The sequence below is a fragment of the Electrona antarctica genome (genome assembly GCF_951216825.1).
Source record: "Electrona antarctica genome assembly, chromosome: 3".
Lineage (NCBI taxonomy): Eukaryota > Metazoa > Chordata > Actinopteri > Myctophiformes > Myctophidae > Electrona > Electrona antarctica.
In genome coordinates this window covers 56,254,109-56,274,258 of record NC_136808.1, presented here as the reverse complement: position 1 = coordinate 56,274,258, position 20,150 = coordinate 56,254,109, and the positions used below count along the sequence as shown (strand labels likewise).

General features: G+C 44.3%; 1 protein-coding gene across 1 annotated transcript in view; it reads left to right on the top strand.

Moving 5' to 3' along the window:
• The first annotated feature begins 1,253 nt into the window (after positions 1–1,253).
• The window catches only part of LOC306919211 (uncharacterized protein), a 78,823-nt gene continuing 59,926 nt past the window's right edge, over positions 1,254–20,150 (top strand). Inside the window, exons 1-6 of the mRNA XM_079496152.1 lie at positions 1,254–1,349; positions 1,820–1,954; positions 2,589–2,777; positions 4,320–4,643; positions 7,295–7,400; positions 10,658–10,753. Of these exons, the coding sequence (XP_079352278.1) occupies positions 1,259–1,349; positions 1,820–1,954; positions 2,589–2,777; positions 4,320–4,643; positions 7,295–7,400; positions 10,658–10,753 (941 nt within the window). The 5' untranslated portion in view covers positions 1,254–1,258. The remainder of the gene's footprint in view (positions 1,350–1,819; positions 1,955–2,588; positions 2,778–4,319; positions 4,644–7,294; positions 7,401–10,657; positions 10,754–20,150) is intronic.

Here is a 20,150-nt window from a genome sequence, read left to right as displayed (position 1 = left end):
TAACATAACATACGGCTAGCCTCGGTCCCAGGCTTATACTCATCTGTTTTAATAACATAACATACGGCTAGCCTCGGTCCCAGGCTTATACTCATCTGTTTTAATAACATAACATACGGCTAGCCGCGGTCCCAGGCTTATACTCATCTGTTTTAATAACATAACATACGGCTAGCCTCGGTACCAGGCTTATACTCAACTGTTTTAATTACATAACATACGGCTAGCCTCGGTCCCAGGCTTATACTCATCTGTTTTAATAACATAACATACGGCTAGCCTCGGTCCCAGGCTTATACTCATCTGCGGCTAAGGTCCACATCACAATGTGAGTGTCCGTCTGCCCAAGAATCGGATCGGATAACGGATTGGGTATGTGTTGGCATTGTGACAGAAAAAAGTGGCATTTGCGAGGACAGCTACGCATTCTGTCGCCGTTAGAACATCTGCTTATTTCTACGGCGACGGCTGGCACGATTTCAGGTTAATCTGATTTTATTCAAAACGGATACACCGGCAGAAAACAGCGGTGAATACGACGAGGAAGTCAAGTTGTTACTTGACCTGTGCACACGACAGACACTGACTGGGGGGGGGTCCCACGCTAAAAGAAAGCCATGAGAATGACATATATTTGTTTGGCTGACGGCTCAGTGTATGCCCGAAGATAGAGAGGCATTTTGAGGCCGCGGACAAGGTGTGTGTGCGTGTGTGCGCGTGTGTGAGTGCGTGTGTGCGTGCTATGGGAACTGCAGCCTGCATGACCAGCAGACTGGCTCAGTACCCTGGCGGCCGGCGGTGAGAGGGGATCTGAGACAGAGACTACATGCTGTCATGCGGTGTGGCGATAAATCACTATAGCGATATTGATTATTACAATGAATAAACATAAACACACCGTCCGTTTCACTCATTTGGATATGAAGAATCAACGGGTCCTCTCAACCTGTGTTGTGTTTTTAGGACTCCACCAGGTCAACGGGTCCTCTCAACCTGTGTTGTGTTTTTAGGACTCCACCAGGTCAACGGGTCCTCTCAACTTGTGCTGGCCAGACTGAGAGGCGAGGTGATCCTTCCGTGTGACGTTGACTCTCCGGTCGACATGGAGTATAGGTCAGCGTTTTGGACCAGAGCTGACCTGGTGCCACCAGAGGTTTGCGTTCTCCAAAGCGGACGTACCTCGATTCTACCCGTGCACCCGTCGTACAAACAGAGGGCGTCCCTGTTCCAGGACAAGCTGTCTCGTGGTGACTTCCAAATGAGGCTGACCGCGGTGAGCTTCTCTGACGAAGGGACCTACCGCTGTCTCGTTCCACATGTGGGCAGCAGTACGATCCAGCTCCGTGTTGGTAAGATTGAATGTTCATAATCATGACCAGTGTTGGGCTTGTCATTAACCCGGGGCGGGAACCCCTTTTGGTGTTTTAGGCATTATTTTTGAAAAATCGTGAAAATGTGGCCCAAATGTTTGAATATATATATATTCTTTCAGAGCGAACATTTTTAACTCAAATCTTTGCTTCCGGGGGGGGGGGGGGGGGCTAATATATTAAAGTCTAACTCATGTTGATTAGGTGATGTAATGGTGATGTAAAACAAACGGTGCAAACACAAACATTAACAATAAAGAGACAATATGACGTAATGAGTTACATTATGACGTACATTTTCCCTTCATTGTCAGAGGCGTTTACAAAACAAACATGGAACTAAAGACAAACATTAAACCTAAAAAAAAATAAGTGATATTTGAATGAAGTGGAACCACTGAATATAACTTGAACTGTTCAACTTGACTGACCTACGTGTCTCTCCACAGACCAAGAGGTGAAGTACCTTCCACCACGAGGCAGAGGCATCCGTGTGGAACTGCAACCAGACATCCGCTCTGTTCCTGACGCCGTCACCTTCATCATGTGGACACACGCACCCGATGTAACCGCACCCTGGCTTGGTATGTGGACTGATGATGAGACAGTAGAGCTTCAAACTGATGCCTGATAGATAGAGAGAGGTAGTAGATAGATAGATAGATAGATACGTAGATAGATACGTAGGTAGATATAAGATACATCATTTTTCGACCGCGGTCGAGATCATGGATTTCACAATGCCACGCCAGACTTTCCGGTCCTTCATTGCCATCCCCAGTTCCTGCTTACTGATGCATGTGTCCCTAGCGATGACATCAGGGAACGACAGTTTTCTACCTCTGGTCTGCTTCGAGGCAGGACTCCAGAGAAGAAGGGAAGATATAACCTCATTGTCAGCTCTGTAGCAGTGGCCGGCAGACTGTGTTCTTCTGGATCAGACTAGTGAAGAAACGCGGGGAAGGTTGCCGTATATTAGATCAGTCGATGGGTGGCTCTTCCAAGACAGATTTTGCGCTCTCATTAGAAGGCGGGTGTAAGTGCCATCCAACCGTTTCTCTAATTTATTTGAAAGTGTCCATGTCTCGGAACCATAGAGTAGAATCGGCTCAACGGTCGTCCTAAATATTTTAACTTTTAACATTTTACTAAGCTGGGATGACCAGATAGAAACTGTAGGCAGGTATCAATAACCTTTGATTTGTGGTCATTTAACAGCCAACAAAGCAGCAGAACGGGAACCGGATTTTCGTATGGATTACTACGGGACGTTTAAAAACCGCACAACACTGGACACACACACTGGACGGCTGGTCATCGACAACATGACCGTAGACGACATGGGGGTTTATTCTGTGGAGATCAACTACAGACCTCACCACAAGGTTTACGTGCTTAAAGAGATGAGTAAGTATGACTCGTCGTTATGGATCTATTATTGTCTGTCCTTTATGATTTGTTTTGGTATTTTATTTTATTGAAACATTTATTAGAGCATGTTTGGGATCAGCCGGTCCTCCATGTGATGGATCAGTCCAGGGAAGGGGGAGGGGCATAATGGAGACACAAACTGATGGAGCTAAACTAAATCTCTACTATACTAAACACTAAACTGCTACTAATACTACATAACCGACTACCTACTATATCTATTACTGACCTGAAATACAACTAAACTACTAGCCTACTAGTAAACGGACGGAACTACTAAAACTAAACTCTATACTATAAATACTACTATAATAAATACTACTACTACTGCTACTATATGCACTGCTCAATCTGAACTAAATATTACTATAATAAATACTACTACTGCTACTATATGTACTGCTCAATCTGAACTAAATACTACTATAATAAATACTACTACTGCTACTATATGCACTGCTAAATCTGAACTAAATCGCTCTCAAAACTCAACTCTCAAACAACTGACTTAACGTACAGTCTACTCTCCTGGCGCTGAGAACGACTGGTTTATACAACATTGAGAAACAAGCCCAACTAAACAACTACACTTTAGAAAGAAGATCAAATAAGCAACTACACTTTAGAGACAAGACCAAATAAGCAACTACACTTTAGAAACAAGACCAAATAAAAACAACTACACTTTAGAAACGAGACCAAATAAGCAACTACACTTTAGAAACAAGACCAAATAAGCAACTACACTTTAGAAACAAGACCAAATAAGCAACTACACTTTAGAAACAAGACCAAATAAGCAACTACACTTTAGAAACAAGACCAAATAAGCAACTACACTTTAGAAACAAGACCAAATAAACAAGTACACTTTAGAAACAAGACCAAATAAAAACAACTACACTTTAGAAATAAGACCAAATAAACAACTACACTTTAGAAACAAGATCAAATAAACAACTACACTTTAGAAACAAGACCAAATAAACAACTACACTTTAGAAACAAGACCAAATAAACAACTACACTTTAGAAACAAGACCAAATAAACAACTACACTTTAGAAACGAGCCCAAATAAGCAACTAGGGGCCTACACTTTAGAAAGAAGCCCCCAAAAAGGTTACCCGCAACTATGAATATTTACATGCCCAAAGTCACTTATAACAAGCAGACATGGCAACACTGTTGTTGAAATGTTGAAGAAAGGGGCGTTGATTCCCTCCCGGGGAGGGACGCCCGATGGAGGGGAAAGCAATAACTGCTTGAAATAACGTGTTCGCTATCCTTCCACTTTCCAACTGGGGAAACTCCCTCTCCTGTCGGGTGAAAAGATGGGGCTTGGACTCCTCATGCATAGAAGGAAGCATGAGGTCAGTTCAGGGTCAGCAGGAGGCATGTTAACATCTCGTCGTGCGTGTGTGTGTGCGTGTGCGCGTGCGTGTGCGTGCGCGTGCGTGCGTGAGTGTAGATGTGTGGTGCATTAATTCTTCATGTGTTCATTCTGTGTCCTCAACAGAGAAAGTCCCACATCCAGAGCTATCCATCGTGGCTCCATGTGACTCCAACTCCAGCAGCTGCACGCTGCAGTGCATCGTATTCGGAGACGTCACAGAGTCGGGCGTGGTCGTCTATCGATGGAGTTTCCACGATGAGAAATGGACTCGACCCAAACCCAACGAGACCAGGATCTACAACGATGAGGAATGGAGCGAACCCGACTCCCGGGCGGTGACGATCAGCAACGACGAGGAAGGGAGAAAAGTTAAAAGAATATCCTGTGCGATAAAGAACTGGTTCAGTGTGGAGCAGAGCGAGGCTGTAGACAACCCGCTTTACAGAGGTACGTATAGTTTAGTGTGTGTGCGTGTGCGTGTGCGCGTGCGTGCGTGTGTGCGTGCGTGTGCGCATGTGCGTGCGTGTAAGGGTTAGTTCAGATTTGTGGACTTAAAGCTGTAGGAAATACTTCATTAACACTCCCAACGCGGATCGCGTATCAATACGTTATCAATTAATCAAACGTCGGGTGCGGATCACGTATCAATACGTTTCAATCACTTTTTTATAGCATACTTTCATTCATCTTTTTACCCACCCGGACAATGAAGAACCATCGCCCTATCATTGTTGCTTAGTCCCGCTCACGTGATCAGAAAAAAAAACCAAAAAAAAAAACCCCCCCTCCCATCCTGAAAACAGGAGGGCGGGCCGCTTTACGTGTAGAAGCCACTAAGCCAGTCTAAAATGGACGCGCCCATGGAATGATCCAGTCGGTGTATGAAAATAATCAAATTTAACCTAACCTCGCCTCACCAGGCTTTCCTCCAGCTATTGGCTTTCACACAACACTATACTACTCGATTCCCCCCTCCCCTCCTGTTTCTCCTGCAGGAGGAGCCTGCGAGATGGGGGCTCTGTCCTGGCTGGCTCTGTCTCTCGGAAAGACACGACAAGACAGTGTGCCGTTGGTGGATCACGTATCGCCATGCAGAACCGTCATAATCGGAGATCGCTCGGACGTGTGATTGTAACGCTTTTTTATTCATTATAATTGTAGTGATAAGACCGCAATGAACGCATCGGGGACGTAATCGACCCGGGTGTAATGTATAACGAACTTTTCCGCGTCCTAAACCGTGGTGTTGTGATCCGTTGTCGTTGACATCACAGCCGGGGGAATCTTTTTTTTTCCTCCATCGCCTCCAACCTGCATGCCCAGGCATGTTCTCTTGTTAGTAAATATACTTCACTAGCTTGAAAAACAAAATCAGCTGATGATGACAACGCGTCTCACCGTTGTACTATAGTTCTGAACCGAACGGTGAAATGGGACTTTTTATAGCCGTACGGATCAAGACTTTTGCTGCCCAATGTGCCCATGACCCCCCCCCCCCAATGTTACTGCGATCAAAACAATGAAAGCAGTGAGATAGATTAGGCGAGGCGGCACTCATCATCAAAAAGAAAGCATAGTTATGAAGGTTTATAGTCAGACATTGACAGGCAGATATAACAATAAACACAATAAATATGCTATACATCCTATACATCGAATGAAAGCCCTGAATGTGTACTTTTACGAGGAAAATAGTAAACATTGATCCCATGTACAGTTTGTCATAAATTGGATACTGGGTGGATGCACATTGCGCCCACCAGATATAACTGCAGAGAAGACATGGACCTGAACTCAATATTCACAAAATAAGGCCTATAGCGACATATAAATACTATATACCGTATGAAACAGAAGACTCTCTGCTTTCATAAGAAAAAAACTTCTACTGTAGTAATAATAAAAATCACACCCATGTGAAGTGAGTGGTGCAATATGGGACAGAGTTGCACCGCTCACTTCACAGGGGTGTGATTTTTATTATTACTACAGTAGAAGTTTTTTTCTTATGAAAGCAGAGAGTCTTCTGTTTCATACGGTATATAGTATTTATATGTCGCTATAGGCCTTATTTTGTGAATATTGAGGAGTTCACGTCCATGTCTTCTCTGAAGTTATCTGGTGGGCACAAGCTGCATTCAATAACCAATTACTGTCTAACTGTAGATGGGATCAATGTTTACTGTTTTCCTCGTAAAAGTACACATTCAGGGCTTTCATTCGGTGTATAGGATGTATAGGATATTTATTGGGTTCAATTTTATATCTGCCTGTCAATGTCTCTGACTTTAAACCATCCATAACTCTGCTCGCTGTTCAAGATAACCACTTCCAGGCAAATGCAGGTGTTGCAAAAAGGTCAATATCTCCAGAATGGAACATGGTAAAATCAAAATGTATTTTTTTAATTGAAGTGGACAAGTTCAGCTTTCTTTTGATGTAGGCGTGTGATTCTCGCTATAAGATAACATTTTACTGTGGGCCCCCGAACAAGGCCTTTGTGCAATGTTAAATGGCAGCAACATCCAAATAGGCCTGTTGAGATCTTCCAGCAATCAAAGTGTTAATATAGTGGTTGTTGTTTCCGTCCACGTCATCTCCAATTTGCCAAGAAGATCTCTTACTTTATATCCTATAGCCTGTATGTATGTAATCCCATTGCCCAGGGGTTCTGTCCATCTCTCCTCCCATTTGCCAGCCATGCCAGTGGTTATCAAAGTGCGGTTCGGGGACCCCAAGGGGTCCTTGAGGGGTTGCTAGGGGGGACCATAATTATTGACTCCTATTGGCTGGGCTTTAAACAGCCATAACTCCAGTTTGCAGCTAAAGGTCCCAAACCTGGTGGGTTTAGGGTTAGTAGGAATTATTGTTTTATGAAAGTGGAAAGCCGTACGGACTTCCACTTTCATAAAACCATAATTCCTACTTCCGGTTTGTCTGATTGTCTTGAAACTCCACCCACAACTCTATGAGGGGGGTGGAGCTAGATGGTGCAACCCGGAAGTGGATCTGTTCACTTCCTTTTTTACTAGGAAGCATTCGCAGGGGAATTTAAAAAAATATATAAAGAGATTTTCTTTTCTATTTCTGTCTTTCAGCTCCTAAAGGACCAACAGGCAGAGGATTAAGAAATGGGATTATTGTTACTGTCGTCGTGGTGATAGTAGGACTTGTCGTTTTAATCTGGAACAAGACGCCTAGTGAGTCTTTAATTTATTTGTAACTATATTTATTTACAATCTATATTGATATAAATCCATCTATCTGTGTCATTATGTGAAGACGAGAATGATCCTATAGTGTCTCCTCACTGACCAATCACTCTCTCATCTCACTGACCAATCACTGTCTCACATCTCACTGACCAATCACTGTCTCACATCTCACTGACCAATCACTGCCTCACATCTCACTGACCAATCACTGTCTCTCATCAGCTTTGACAGCAGAACTCGAGGCAAGACGGGAGAGGGAGAGGGAGAGGGCCGCCAAACTGAGAGGTCTGTCTGTGTCTGTCTGTCTGTCTGTCTGTCTCTGTCTCTGTCTCTGTCTCTCTCTCTCTCTCAGGCTGTTAAACATAGAATGTATTTGTTCGCTACAGGTCTGTTGGAGAGAACACGAGGATATCGTCACATCACTGACTATGAAGAGCAGCTTCAACGCAACATGAACAGTTCATATCTGAGTGTAAATTTGGGCACACAGACTGAGGTTGTGTTTGAAAACGTCTTCACCCGGCTCTACAATGTAGACATCGAAAGAACAGACATCCACAGCCATCATGAGGTCAGACAGATGGAGATGAAGATGGCAAGAGAGGAAATCAAACTCGATCAAATCTTCAAAGACCTTTCTGGACTCAAAGGAACAGTGCTGACCGTTGGCTGTGCAGGAATTGGAAAAACGTTTCTCGTACACAAATTTATGTCTGACTGGACCAAGAAATGTTTCCCCCAAGATCCACACCTCGTGTTCCCGCTCAAGTTCCGCCAGTTAAATCTGCTCAAGGGACAGAAGTTTACTTTGGCACAGCTAATTCACCACTGCATCGTGGAAACCAAATGTATTGAGGAAGACATTCTTAATCTTATCTTCACTGAATTGCAGAAGTCAGGAGACTATAGCAACAGCCCCTTCAAAGTCATGTTTGTTCTGGATGGTTATGATGAAAATAATTTCCAGTTTGATTTCGAAACAGATATTGGCCTCATGAATGTCAACGACTCTTACCCAGTGGAAGTTCTCCTTGTAAACCTCATCAAGGGGAAGCTCCTCCCCTCTGCTCGCATCTGGATAACCTCGCGACCTGTAGCAGCCAATCAGATCCCTAAGACGTTTGTAAGCAGGATGACAGAAGTACGAGGGTTCATCACAGATGACCAGAAGACGGAGTTCTTCATAAAGACGTTCAGTGATGAGAACCAGGCCAGATCAATCTTCTCTTACATCAAAAAATCAAAGATGCTCCTCACCATGTGTGAAATCCCAGTCTTCTGTTGGATCCTTGCTACCGTTGTGAAGAACATGGGGACGACAATCAGTCTGCCCAAAACCCTGGTTGAGCTGTTCTGCCACTTCCTGATGGGTGAGATACAGCGGCAGAATCCTGCACTAGGCGAGGCAGACAGAGAGAAGCTCATAAAGGATGCAGGAGAAGTTCTTCTGAAGCTGGCCAAGCTGGCGTTTCACCAACTGATCAAAGGCAACATCATTTTCTATGAGAAAGACCTGAATGCGTGTGGTCTTGATGTGAACAAGGACTTGAAAAACCTGGGCTTTTGCACAACCTTCTTCAAAGAAGACGGTTTGTTCTTCCACAAAACGGTCTACTGCTTCGTTCATCTGAGCATCCAGGAGTTTCTGGCTGCAGTCTACCTGTCCCACTGTTTCACTCAGAAGAACACAGAGGTCCTGAAGACATTCCTGGGAGATGATGGTTACAACAGTAACAGTTCCCTGTCTTACTTCCTGAAGGCTGCTATGAAGAAAAACCTGAAGAGTGAGAGTGGTCACCTGGACCTCTTTGTCCGCTTCCTTCATGGTCTCTCACTGCAGTCCAACCAGAGTCTGTTAGGAGGCCTGCTGGGTCAGACAGAGAACAGTCCAGAGGAGATCCAGAGAGCCATCAACAACCTGAAGGAGATGAATGATGACGATGCCTCTCCTGACAGATGTATCAACATCTTCCACTGTCTGATGGAGATGAACGACGCGTCAGTCAGTCGGGGGATCCAACAGTACCTGGAGTCAGAGAACAGCTCAGGGAAGGAACTCACTGTGCCTCAGTGTTCAGCTCTGGCCTCCATGCTGCTGATGTCAGAGGAGGTTCTGGAGGAGTTGGACCTGCAGAAATACAACACATCACAGGAGGGGCGAGGGAGACTTGTCCCAGCTGTGAGGAACTGCACAACAGCCAGGTTAGTAGTGTGAATGTTAACATGTTAGATCACTATATACTTCATTCATTAATTCAGAGAGAGACCGACCCTCACTTCATATTTATATATATTAGTATTGCAATTCAAGTGTGATTTGTGTTTAGTATGTTTAGTGATATCAGGGTGATTTTGCCATGGCATGCGGCCGTACAGGCTGTTCATCTGTTGACAGAACATTTCTTCACTTCACTGCCATAGAGTGGAACAACAGCAGCGAGTTGGGATCGTTTTCATTATTTAATGTTTGTATTACAATCAAATGAGAACAGTGGAAAGTTATGAGCACATTTAAATTAAATATGTGTTACTCACTGCCGCTATTTGCTTAGCTATACAAGTATCCAAACACAGTCAGCACCACAGGGAACCTCCTTGACAGAACAGTATCCAAACACACACACATTTCAGTCAGCACCACAGGGAACCTCCTTGACAGAACAGTATCCAAACACACACACATTTCAGTCAGCACCACAGGGAACCGCCTTGACAGAACAGTATCCAAACACACACATTTCAGGCAGCACCACAGGGAACCTCCTTGACAGAACAGTATCCAAACACACACATTTCAGTCAGCACCACAGGGAACCTCCTTGACAGAACAGTATCCAAACACACACACATTTCAGTCAGCACCACAGGGAACCTCCTTGACAGAACAGTATCCAAACACACACATTTCAGTCAGCACCACAGGGAACCTCCTTGACAGAACAGTATCCAAACACACACACATTTCAGTCAGCACCACAGGGAACCTCCTTTACAGAACAGTATCCAAACACACACACATTTCAGTCAGCACCACAGGGAACCTCCTTGACAGAACAGTATCCAAACACACACACATTTCAGTCAGCACCACAGGGAACCTCCTTGACAGTGAACATGGTCTGTTCTGTTTTGATCATCTCTGATTTGACATTTAATCTGTAATTACAGACTTGCTGGCTGTGACCTTGGAGAGGAACACATTGAAGTTGTGGCTTCAGCTCTCGGCTCCAATCCGTCCCATTTGAGAGAACTGGACCTGAGTGGAAACGTCTTGAAGGATTCTGGACTGGATCTCATCTGTGCTGCACTGAAGAGCCCAAACTGTTGTCTGGAGACTCTCAGGTCAGATTAATTTAACATTTTTATTTTTATTTGGTCAAGTAAAGTTCTGTTATAGTAAGTGATTATAATGTAGTTATGATGGTGGTAGTATTTGAAGAGTGTGGATGAGGTTAATATCATGGTAACTCACACTGACCATAATATTGATAAGATACAGTGACTAATGTATGTAGTCTTTATGCTGAGATACCACATTTAAAACCTAAACACCTCTGAGTGGTTCAATGGGTTTTGTTGTCAGTGTCATCCCCTAGTTTTGAATGATATTTATATTAACTTTTTCACTGCTATCTACATTTATAAACGTAGCTAGGCTAACGGTACCTAATGGTGCTAACTACGTGTATGTGCATAGACAACCGTATACTCCATATATGAAAGCGTAGTAGCATAGCTTACTTTATAATTAACCCATTTTGGGCGGGAACCCCTTTTGGTGTTTTAACCCATTTTGGGCGGGAACCCCTTTTGGTGTTTTAACTAAGCATTATGTTGTACTTTAGCTATCGAAAAATAGCAGATCTACAAGGTCATAGCGCGCCACCGAGTGGCACGCTACGAGCTTGTAGGTCTGCTATTTTTGAAAAATCACACCTGTGTGAACTGAGTGGTGCAACTCCCCCCCCCCCCCTCTCTCCCCCCCTCCCCCCCTCTCCCCCCCCCCCCTCTCCCCCCTCTCTCCCCTCCCCCCTCTCTCCCCTCCCCCCTCTCTCCCCTCTCTCTCTCTTCCCCTCTCTCTCTCTCTGTCTCTCATTAGCAGGCAGCAGTACAGCACTATCTCTCTCTCTCTCTCTGTTTCTGGCACAACAGCGCCACTTTTGGTAGTCATTGGTACTCGTGCTCATAGTGTCATGACATGGCTCTAGGCCATAACAAAAAGGAGGAAGACACGGCTTTTAAAAGTGCACAAAGTAATATTTATTTACAATATAAACAACTTAATCATGTGGGGTGTGTTAATCAGTGAAATCAGTAGTGTAGGTGAGACTGGTGAGTGGATGTGTGGTAAATGTAGTGTGGGGCAGCGCCGGCCCTGTCATCAGGCAAGTCAGACAAATGCCTGGGGCATCAGGAAGGGAGGGGGGCAGCACAATGAGCGAGGCAGCAAGCCCCCCTTTTTCTTTTTTTCACGCGTTCCTCCTGCAACGCTACTTGCGCGGTGCTCTGCTCAGACACAGCTGTAGTTGCCCCTCCTTCTTTCTCCCGTCCCCCGTAGTCACGTGTACTGTCAACATTAGTTTGTTTTGAAGGGGGGGGGGGGTGCTGTCGACGGACGGACGTCTCTACACTGCCACAATGTTATGCTGCCCACACAGCCAGATGCAAAAGACACAAAGATGCTAAACTACAGTCACAAACAGTGTGGTCATTACGCAGCAGGAGGTTTGTTAGCAGCACTGAAACGTCCTACACAGATACAAATAATTACTCACCTACTGCTGCAGGTTCCATGTTTAAATAAAGTAATTCCAGTGTTGTTCAAGTGACAGATGCATGGTTTTCACATTGTAAATAATGGTCGCATGGTTTAGCGACTAGCACTATGACAGGAGCCATGTAAACTTTGGGAAAGTGTCATAGTAGCTTGTTTACAACTGAAACAGACTTCCTGTGCTCTGACTTCCTCTTCAAAATAAGAGTCATGTGTAAAGATTAGTCAACACAAGTTTTATTTCTAAGTCTACTTACAGGACATAACATCATATTTGAGTTCCTTTTGAATACCTGTCAGTAGGCTTGGGCGATATTGATTTTTTGATATCGATATTGATAACGTGAATAATATCGCGATAATCGGTATTATCGGTTTTATTAATAAAACATTAATATATCACACTGACGGGCTGAATTTCCCCTCTCCTCTCCTCTCCAGTCAAAATGTCCCCTCCCCTCCACTCTCCTCTCCTCTCCTCTCCAGTCAAAATGTCCCCTCCCCTCCACTCTCCTCTCCTCTCCTCTCCAGTCAAAATTTCCCCTCCCCTCCCCTCCCCAGTCAAAATTCCCCGGTATTATGACGGTATTCGGTATTATGACGGTATTCGGTATTATTGAGTGGTGTTTTATATACTCCGCGATATTACCGGTATTCGGTATTATTTATATACTCCGCGATATTACCGGTATCGATATATAATATCACGATAAACGGTAATATCGGTATATTGCCCAAGCCTACCTGTCAGATTCTCTACATATAACTGTCGCAGCTCTTGGTGCGCAAATGCGCTTTGCATCCTTTGATCTACCGCACAGAAAACATTTTGACGACGCATGCGCACTGGCGCACCAGTTGTGTGCAGGCCTGTTCATGTCAGAGTGTTTGTGTTGGAGCGCCTCAGTGTGGCCGTAGAGGTAATGTGCAACCACTTCCAGAGAGAGATGGAGACACTAAATCTCAGCTGTAGAAACATGTTGTTTGCATGCATGCATCGCTGCCTTGCATGCTGTGTAGTGTGTGCTACTATGCCAAGTGACTGACAAGTGTTGAGTTGTCACTCACTTTGAGTGATTTATGGTGTTATCTTTCTGTTAAAATCTTTTTTTTACTCTGTCCCAAAAATTGGGGTGGCACTGGGGGGACACTGGGAAGGCACTATGGAGGCACTGGGGAGGCACTGTGGGGACACTGGGGAGGCACTGGGGGGACACTGAGGAGGCACTGGGGGGGCACTGGGGAGGCACTTGGGGGGTGAATTTGCAAATCTGTAAATCACTAAATTTGCCATGAAAAATCTGTAAATTTGCCATTTTGGGGGGGGGGCATCTGGAAATATCCTGCCTGGGGCAGCATTTTCAATAGGGCCGGCCCTGGTGTGGGGTGTTGAATGGTGCAAACTGCAAAACCAAAGGACAAACTAAAGCTAAAGTGTTGCTGCCAACAGGGAGAGAGGGTGAGTGTGGCCAACAGCCATAGCCTGGCTAATAAGCCAGACTAATATCACACAACACTGTCGCGGTATATTAGTCTGGGCTGGCTCCACTTGGATTTCATTTCCCGGGGGGCGGGTTCAAACATTTTCTCTTTGACGCAATTGGTCAGAGCTACTGTCAGTCAAAAGTCTCAAGCATTGAACTTCACTGAACCAAAGCCCGCCCATATTGCATACCGTGTCCCGATTGGTCCGACCTGTTCTCGGTTGTAGGAAAGAGGCGTGCTACTGAGCCTCGCCAGACTGTAATCCGCTGGTAGGCAATTTTGTTTTGCCAACGGCTGATTCGGTCTGGTTTATTAACCAGGCTACAACAGCCAGTCCTTATAGAGCACACTGGGAATACAGCTGGTAGGCCAAGCTACAGGGGGCTGTGACAATAGTGACATAGTCACATAGGTGGGTGGAAACATGGGTGAACACATATGTGAACACGGACATTGCTGTTCCTTGGAGTGGTTGCACCACTCAAAAATCGTGAACATGCAACACAAATCTTTGAATATATATATATTCTTTCAGAAGACTTTTTTTGTTTCGACATCAGGCCTAAATGGGTTAAACATTATGTTATAATTTAGCTATTGAAAAATAGCAGATCTACAAGCTCATAGCGTGCCACCGAGTGAGCTTGTAGGTCTGCTATTTTTGAAAAATCGTTAATGTGGCGCAAATCTTTGAATATATATTTCAGAGCGAACATTTTTAACTAAAATATTTGCTTCTGGGGGGTCCCTGGAACATATTTTCAGATGGGGGTCCGTGGCCCAATAGAGAGAATTCTGGGGGTCCTTGACATGAAAAAGGTTGAGCACCAAGGGAGAGCAGCTTTATCTGTGGGTCTGTGGGAGAGCAGCTTTATCTGTGGGTCTGTGGGAGAGCAGCTTTATCTGTGGCTCTGTGGGAGAGCAGCTTTATCTGTGGCTCTGTGGGAGAGAGCAGCTTTATCTGTGGCTCTGTGGGAGAGAGCAGCTTTATCTGTGGCTCTGTGGGAGAGCAGCTTTATCTGTGGCTCTGTGGGAGAGAGCAGCTTTATCTGTGGGTCTGTGGGAGAGCAGCTTTATCTGTGGCTCTGTGGGAGAGCAGCTTTATCTGTGGCTCTGTGGGAGAGCAGCTTTATCTGTGGCTCTGTGGGAGAGCAGCTTTATCTGTGGCTCTGTGGGAGAGCAGCTTTATCTGTGGCTCTGTGGGAGAGCAGCTTTATCTGTGGCTCTGTGGGAGAGCAGCTTTATCTGTGGCTCTGTGGGAGAGCAGCTTTATCTGTGGCTCTGTGGGAGAGCAGCTTTATCTGTGGCTCTGTGGGAGAGCAGCTTTATCTGTGGCTCTGTGGGAGAGCAGCTTTATCTGTGGCTCTGTGGGAGAGCAGCTTTATCTGTGGCTCTGTGGGAGAGCAGCTTTATCTGTGGCTCTGTGGGAGAGCAGCTTTATCTGTGGCTCTGTGGGAGAGCAGCTTTATCTGTGGCTCTGTGGGAGAGCAGCTTTATCTGTGGCTCTGTGGGAGAGCAGCTTTATCTGTGGCTCTGTGGGAGAGCAGCTTTATCTGTGGCTCTGTGGGAGAGAGCAGCTTTATCTGTGGCTCTGTGGGAGAGCAGCTTTATCTGTGGCTCTGTGGGAGAGAGCAGCTTTATCTGTGGCTCTGTGGGAGAGCAGCTTTATCTGTGGCTCTGTGGGAGAGCAGCTTTATCTGTGGCTCTGTGGGAGAGAGCAGCTTTATCTGTGGCTCTGTGGGAGAGCAGCTTTATTTGTGGCTCTGTGGGAGAGCAGCAGAGCTGTGGAGGCTGTCAAGTGTCATGACAGGGCCAGGTGGCGGGCCGTGTGTGTGTGTGTGTGTGTGTGTGTGTGTGTGTGTGTGTGTGTGTGTGTGTGTGTGTGTGTGTGTGTGTGTGTGTGTGTGTGTGTGTGTGTGTGTGTGTGTGTGTGTGTGTGTGTGTGTGTGTGTGTGTGTGTGTGTGTGTGTGTGTGTGTGTGTGTGTGTGTGTGTGTGTGTGTGTGTGTGTGTAGGATTGGCTGTCAATCAAACAGCCGGGCAGAGAGGGGGAAATCAAATCAATGCGGTGCGGATAGTTTAGTGAACACCCACCAAAACAAAACAACGCACGAAACACAGTACAACGAGTTAGCGTTTTAGCTAAAACATGGAGGAGAAAGGGGAAGAAAATGAAGTGCAGTTACAACAAGCACAGGGAAACTATTTATCCGTGGGTGAAGAAGCCATGCAGTGCAAGGAATATTGAAAGATTCTTCTGTGACATTTGTAATTAGAGTCGTTTCTCAGTGACACACGGAGGAGGTGAATAACGACGTGAAGCAACGTGTTGATCAAAAGGAGGCTTCACGGTCCATGGACACGTTTGTACTAAAACCAAAACAAGAAGAAAAGGTAACAGCAGCTGAACTAACTAGTGTTTACCACACAGTTCAACTGAGAGACTTTCAGACTTGTAATGGACAACATAAACACCTAAAAACACCTACAAAGTGTATATCCTGGCTGTGCTGCTATGGTGGAGAAGTGTGTTTACAATTTAATTTATTATGAGTTGCCTCCAATGCTGACCTATTTTATTGTATCTTTTATTTATTTTACCTGTATAATTTCAAAATAATTTGCAGTAGTTGGCTTTGTTAGGAGGAGGATACTTTGATAAAGTAAACATTTATTTATTGGTTCCTTATTGGTTGTAATTCATGCCTTCACAATCAAATCAAAGCCCCTTGGTTGGTTGGTTGGTTGGTTGGTCCAGTTGTATTGGTTGGTTGGTGAATTGTCCAGTTGTATTGGTTGGTTGGTGTATTGTCCAGTTGTATTGGTTGGTTGGTTGGTGAATTGTCCAGTTGTATTGGTTGGTTGGTTGGTTGGTGAATTGTCCAGTTACAATTACAATTTACAATTTAGGCATTTAGCAGACGCTCTTAATCCAGAGGGATTTACATTAAGCAATAACAAAAGCATGGCATACATCACATATATAAAAAGTAGTTATCATGAATCATGCGTATATACTATACTATATAATATATTATACATTTGTACTATAAAGTGCTATGACTACATAAAGTGCTATTCTAGAGCTGTCTACGTAACAGCTATAAGTCTGTTTAAAATTAAAGCTGGGACTCGATTCAAATTTTTAATCTAATTAATTAGAAGCTTTGTGATTAATTAATCTCGATTAATCGCATTTTAATCGCATATCAATATTCAACCCGAGAACAGTGATAAACCTTTTTTTTTCAAATGTTTTTTGGTATCCCAGTGAATCAATGAATAGTGACTACAGGATACCACTCATTTTCAACATTTTACTGTCATTAATATACCTTAGAGTTGTTGTGTGGAAATAATAAAAAAGTCACCCCATTCTGTGTTGCCTAGAACTGGAGGTCTGAAAAAAATCAGTAACAGTAACAAGTACATCTCAGTGACATCACAAAGCTGTACTTCATATTGTTACTGTTTTTTGTCAGACCTCCAGTTCTAGGCAACACAAAATGGGGTGACTTTTTATTATTTCCAGTTTTCCACACACCTCCATAGAAAAATGTTGAAAATGAGTGGTATTCCCCTTTAAGCAATACAACTTTTCAACAGATAAACAAGTGCAGCAAGTGCCTATATAAAGTGTCTATGAATACTCAAATGTGCTTTACATGGTGGCCAGAAAACAAATAAAAACAACTTTATTAGGGGGGAAACACTTGGGGTTGCATGGGGCAGACCATTGTCTGACCACGGACTTTCACACTTGCTGCTTCAGTATGTTTCGCATCGAGGACAGCTTGACCATATATATCTATGAGCTTGACAGCTTCATGCTGTGGTGAAATCTCCGCGAGCCTCTGCAAGCCTCTACTCTGCGACTGCGAGACATGCTAAGCTGAAGCAGCTAGCATGGAAGCTAGCATTGGTCATATGGCTTATTATCCTTTCCCTCTGATATTGCACACAACCATGCTGCTATCCACGCGTCCATCCGATAGCTTTTAAATCTAAATGTCCCATCCACGGCGCAAAAGCGATATAAGCAGCTTCTTCATTCGATTCGTTTGGGTGTTGTTGTCTGACGGAGCTGTAGTGTACTGGACTGCTGCTGCTGCGAGGGGGGGGGGGGGGGCTGCTCCTCCCCCTGCAAGCCGTGCAAGGCATGCAGCAGCCTAATGAGCCTATTCAGTACTAGAAATGCGCCCAGTGAGAAACGTTCCGCCGTGAAAAAAAAGGTGCGATTAAATGCGTTAATTTTTTTAACGCGTTAATTTCTCTGTAGTTAATTCATCTCAATTAACGCGTTAAAGTCCCGGCCCTATTTAAAATACTATCTAAGTCTACATAATGTGCTATCTAAGGGGCTAGGCTAGGGCAAGTGCTACGGGCCATGGTGGAGTCTGAAGAGGTGGGTTTTCAGACTACGGCGGAAGATTGGGAGTGAGGCTGCAGTTCTGACTGTGATGGGAAGTGCATTCCATAGTTTTGGAGCCAGAAGGGAGAAGAGTTTGGGACGTGTGGAGCGTTGTCCCGGCGTTTTTAGTGAAGGTACCTCCAGCTTCCCAGCGTTGGCTGATCTGAGTGCGCGGGAGGGTTTGTAGGGTACGATCATACTTGTGAGATATGGGGGGGCCATGCCTTTGGTTGCTTTGAATGCCAGCATCAGAGTTTTGTATTCTGTGCGGGCAGCGACCGGGAGCCAATGGAGGGAGCGGAGAAGGGGGGTGACGTGTGAGAATTTTGGCTGGTTGAAGACCAAGCGGGCTGTGGCATTTTGGATCAGTTGGAGGGGCTTAAGTGCACATGCCGGTAGGCCAGTAAGGAGGGAGTTACAATAGTCAAGTTTTGACAAGACTGTTGTCTGGATTAGGAGCTGGGCTGACTCCTGGGTGAGGAACGGTCTAATTCGTCGTATGTTGTATTGGTTGGTTGGTTGGTTGGTGAATTGTCCAGTTGTTTTGTTGGTGAATTGTCCAGTTGTATTGGTTGGTTGGGTTGTGTATTGTCCAGTTGTTTTGTTGGTGTATTGTCCAGTTGTATTGGTTGGTTGGTTGGTGTATTGTGTATTGGTTGGTTGGTTGGTCTATTGTCCTGTTTGTCCAATAATAGTTCATTTAAATGCATTTCTGTTAAGTTTCTTTTATTTGCATAGTACTTATATTATAGTTATTATCATCATAGTCCTATTATGTGCTACTGAATCAACCAGATGGCAAAGAATAGATATGCTATGTGAGGGGCAGAATAGAAATGTCTAATTGAGGAATAGAAATGTTATTATTTTTGTTTTCGTATACACATTATTCACGCCCACGACACAACCCTGCATGTGTCCCACATTGTCCCACACAAACACACTCTTTGTCCCACATCTGGTTAGTTGGGATCTGGTCACCCTATTGGTTGGTTTAGATAAGAAGAGTCTGACGACCGCAAGGTACATTAATACAAGTAAATGTGAAAAAGTTGACACCAAAAGCCAGACAGAGGGCTTGTTTCCAGTTTGTTTTTTAATAAACAATCAAACTCAGCATTTTTGCCTGCCTATTTGTTCGGTTGAAACTTGATCATGAAGTTGATAAAAACATGAATAAAAAAAGTCCATGTAGCTAGCTACTTTTGCCATGTAGCTTATAGTGTAGCTTGCTACAATTCTTTGGGGATAGCTTCCGTTGAGCTATATTTAATAGAGAGTAACTGGTAGTGTAGCTTACTACATTTTCCAAGTAGCTTGCCCATCACTGCTTACTTTATAATTAACCCATTTTGGGCGGGAACCCCTTTTGGTGTTTTAACCCATTTTGGGCGGGAACCCCTTTTGGTGTTTTAACTAAGCATTATGTTATACTTTAGCTATCAAAAAATAGCAGATCTACAAGCTCATGGCGCGCTACGAGCTTGTAGGTCTGCTATTTTTGAAAAATCGTGAAAATGCAACACAAATCTTTGAATATATATTCTTTCAGAATACTTTTTTTTTGTTTCGACGTCAGGCCTAAATTAAACATTAGTTTATAATTTAGCTATTGAAAAATAGCAGATCTACAAGCTCATAGCGCGCCACTTGGCGCGCTACGAGCTTGTAGGTCACAATGATTGACACATAGGAGGAACAATGAGAAACTGTAGCCTCGCATAGCCAGCGTTAGGAAGTACCAACTACAAGTGAAAGCAACAGAGGAGTATTATTAGACAAAGTTTGACTGAATTTAAAAAAGCTGCAGTAAAACATAAAAACCCAGACTATTTTATTATCAAAATTGGATCACCCTCCCTTGGACTCGAAATACAATTATCTCACCCTCCCTCTGACTACAATTAGAAAGGCATCACCCTCCCCTGTTGTCCTCCAGGCCCCCCTTTTCCTACATTTCAACTGGTCCCTTTAGAACATGCCATTGTGAATCACATTGAATGTGATTCACATTGAATGTGATTCACATTCAATGTGAATCACATTGAATGTGATTCACATTGAAAATGT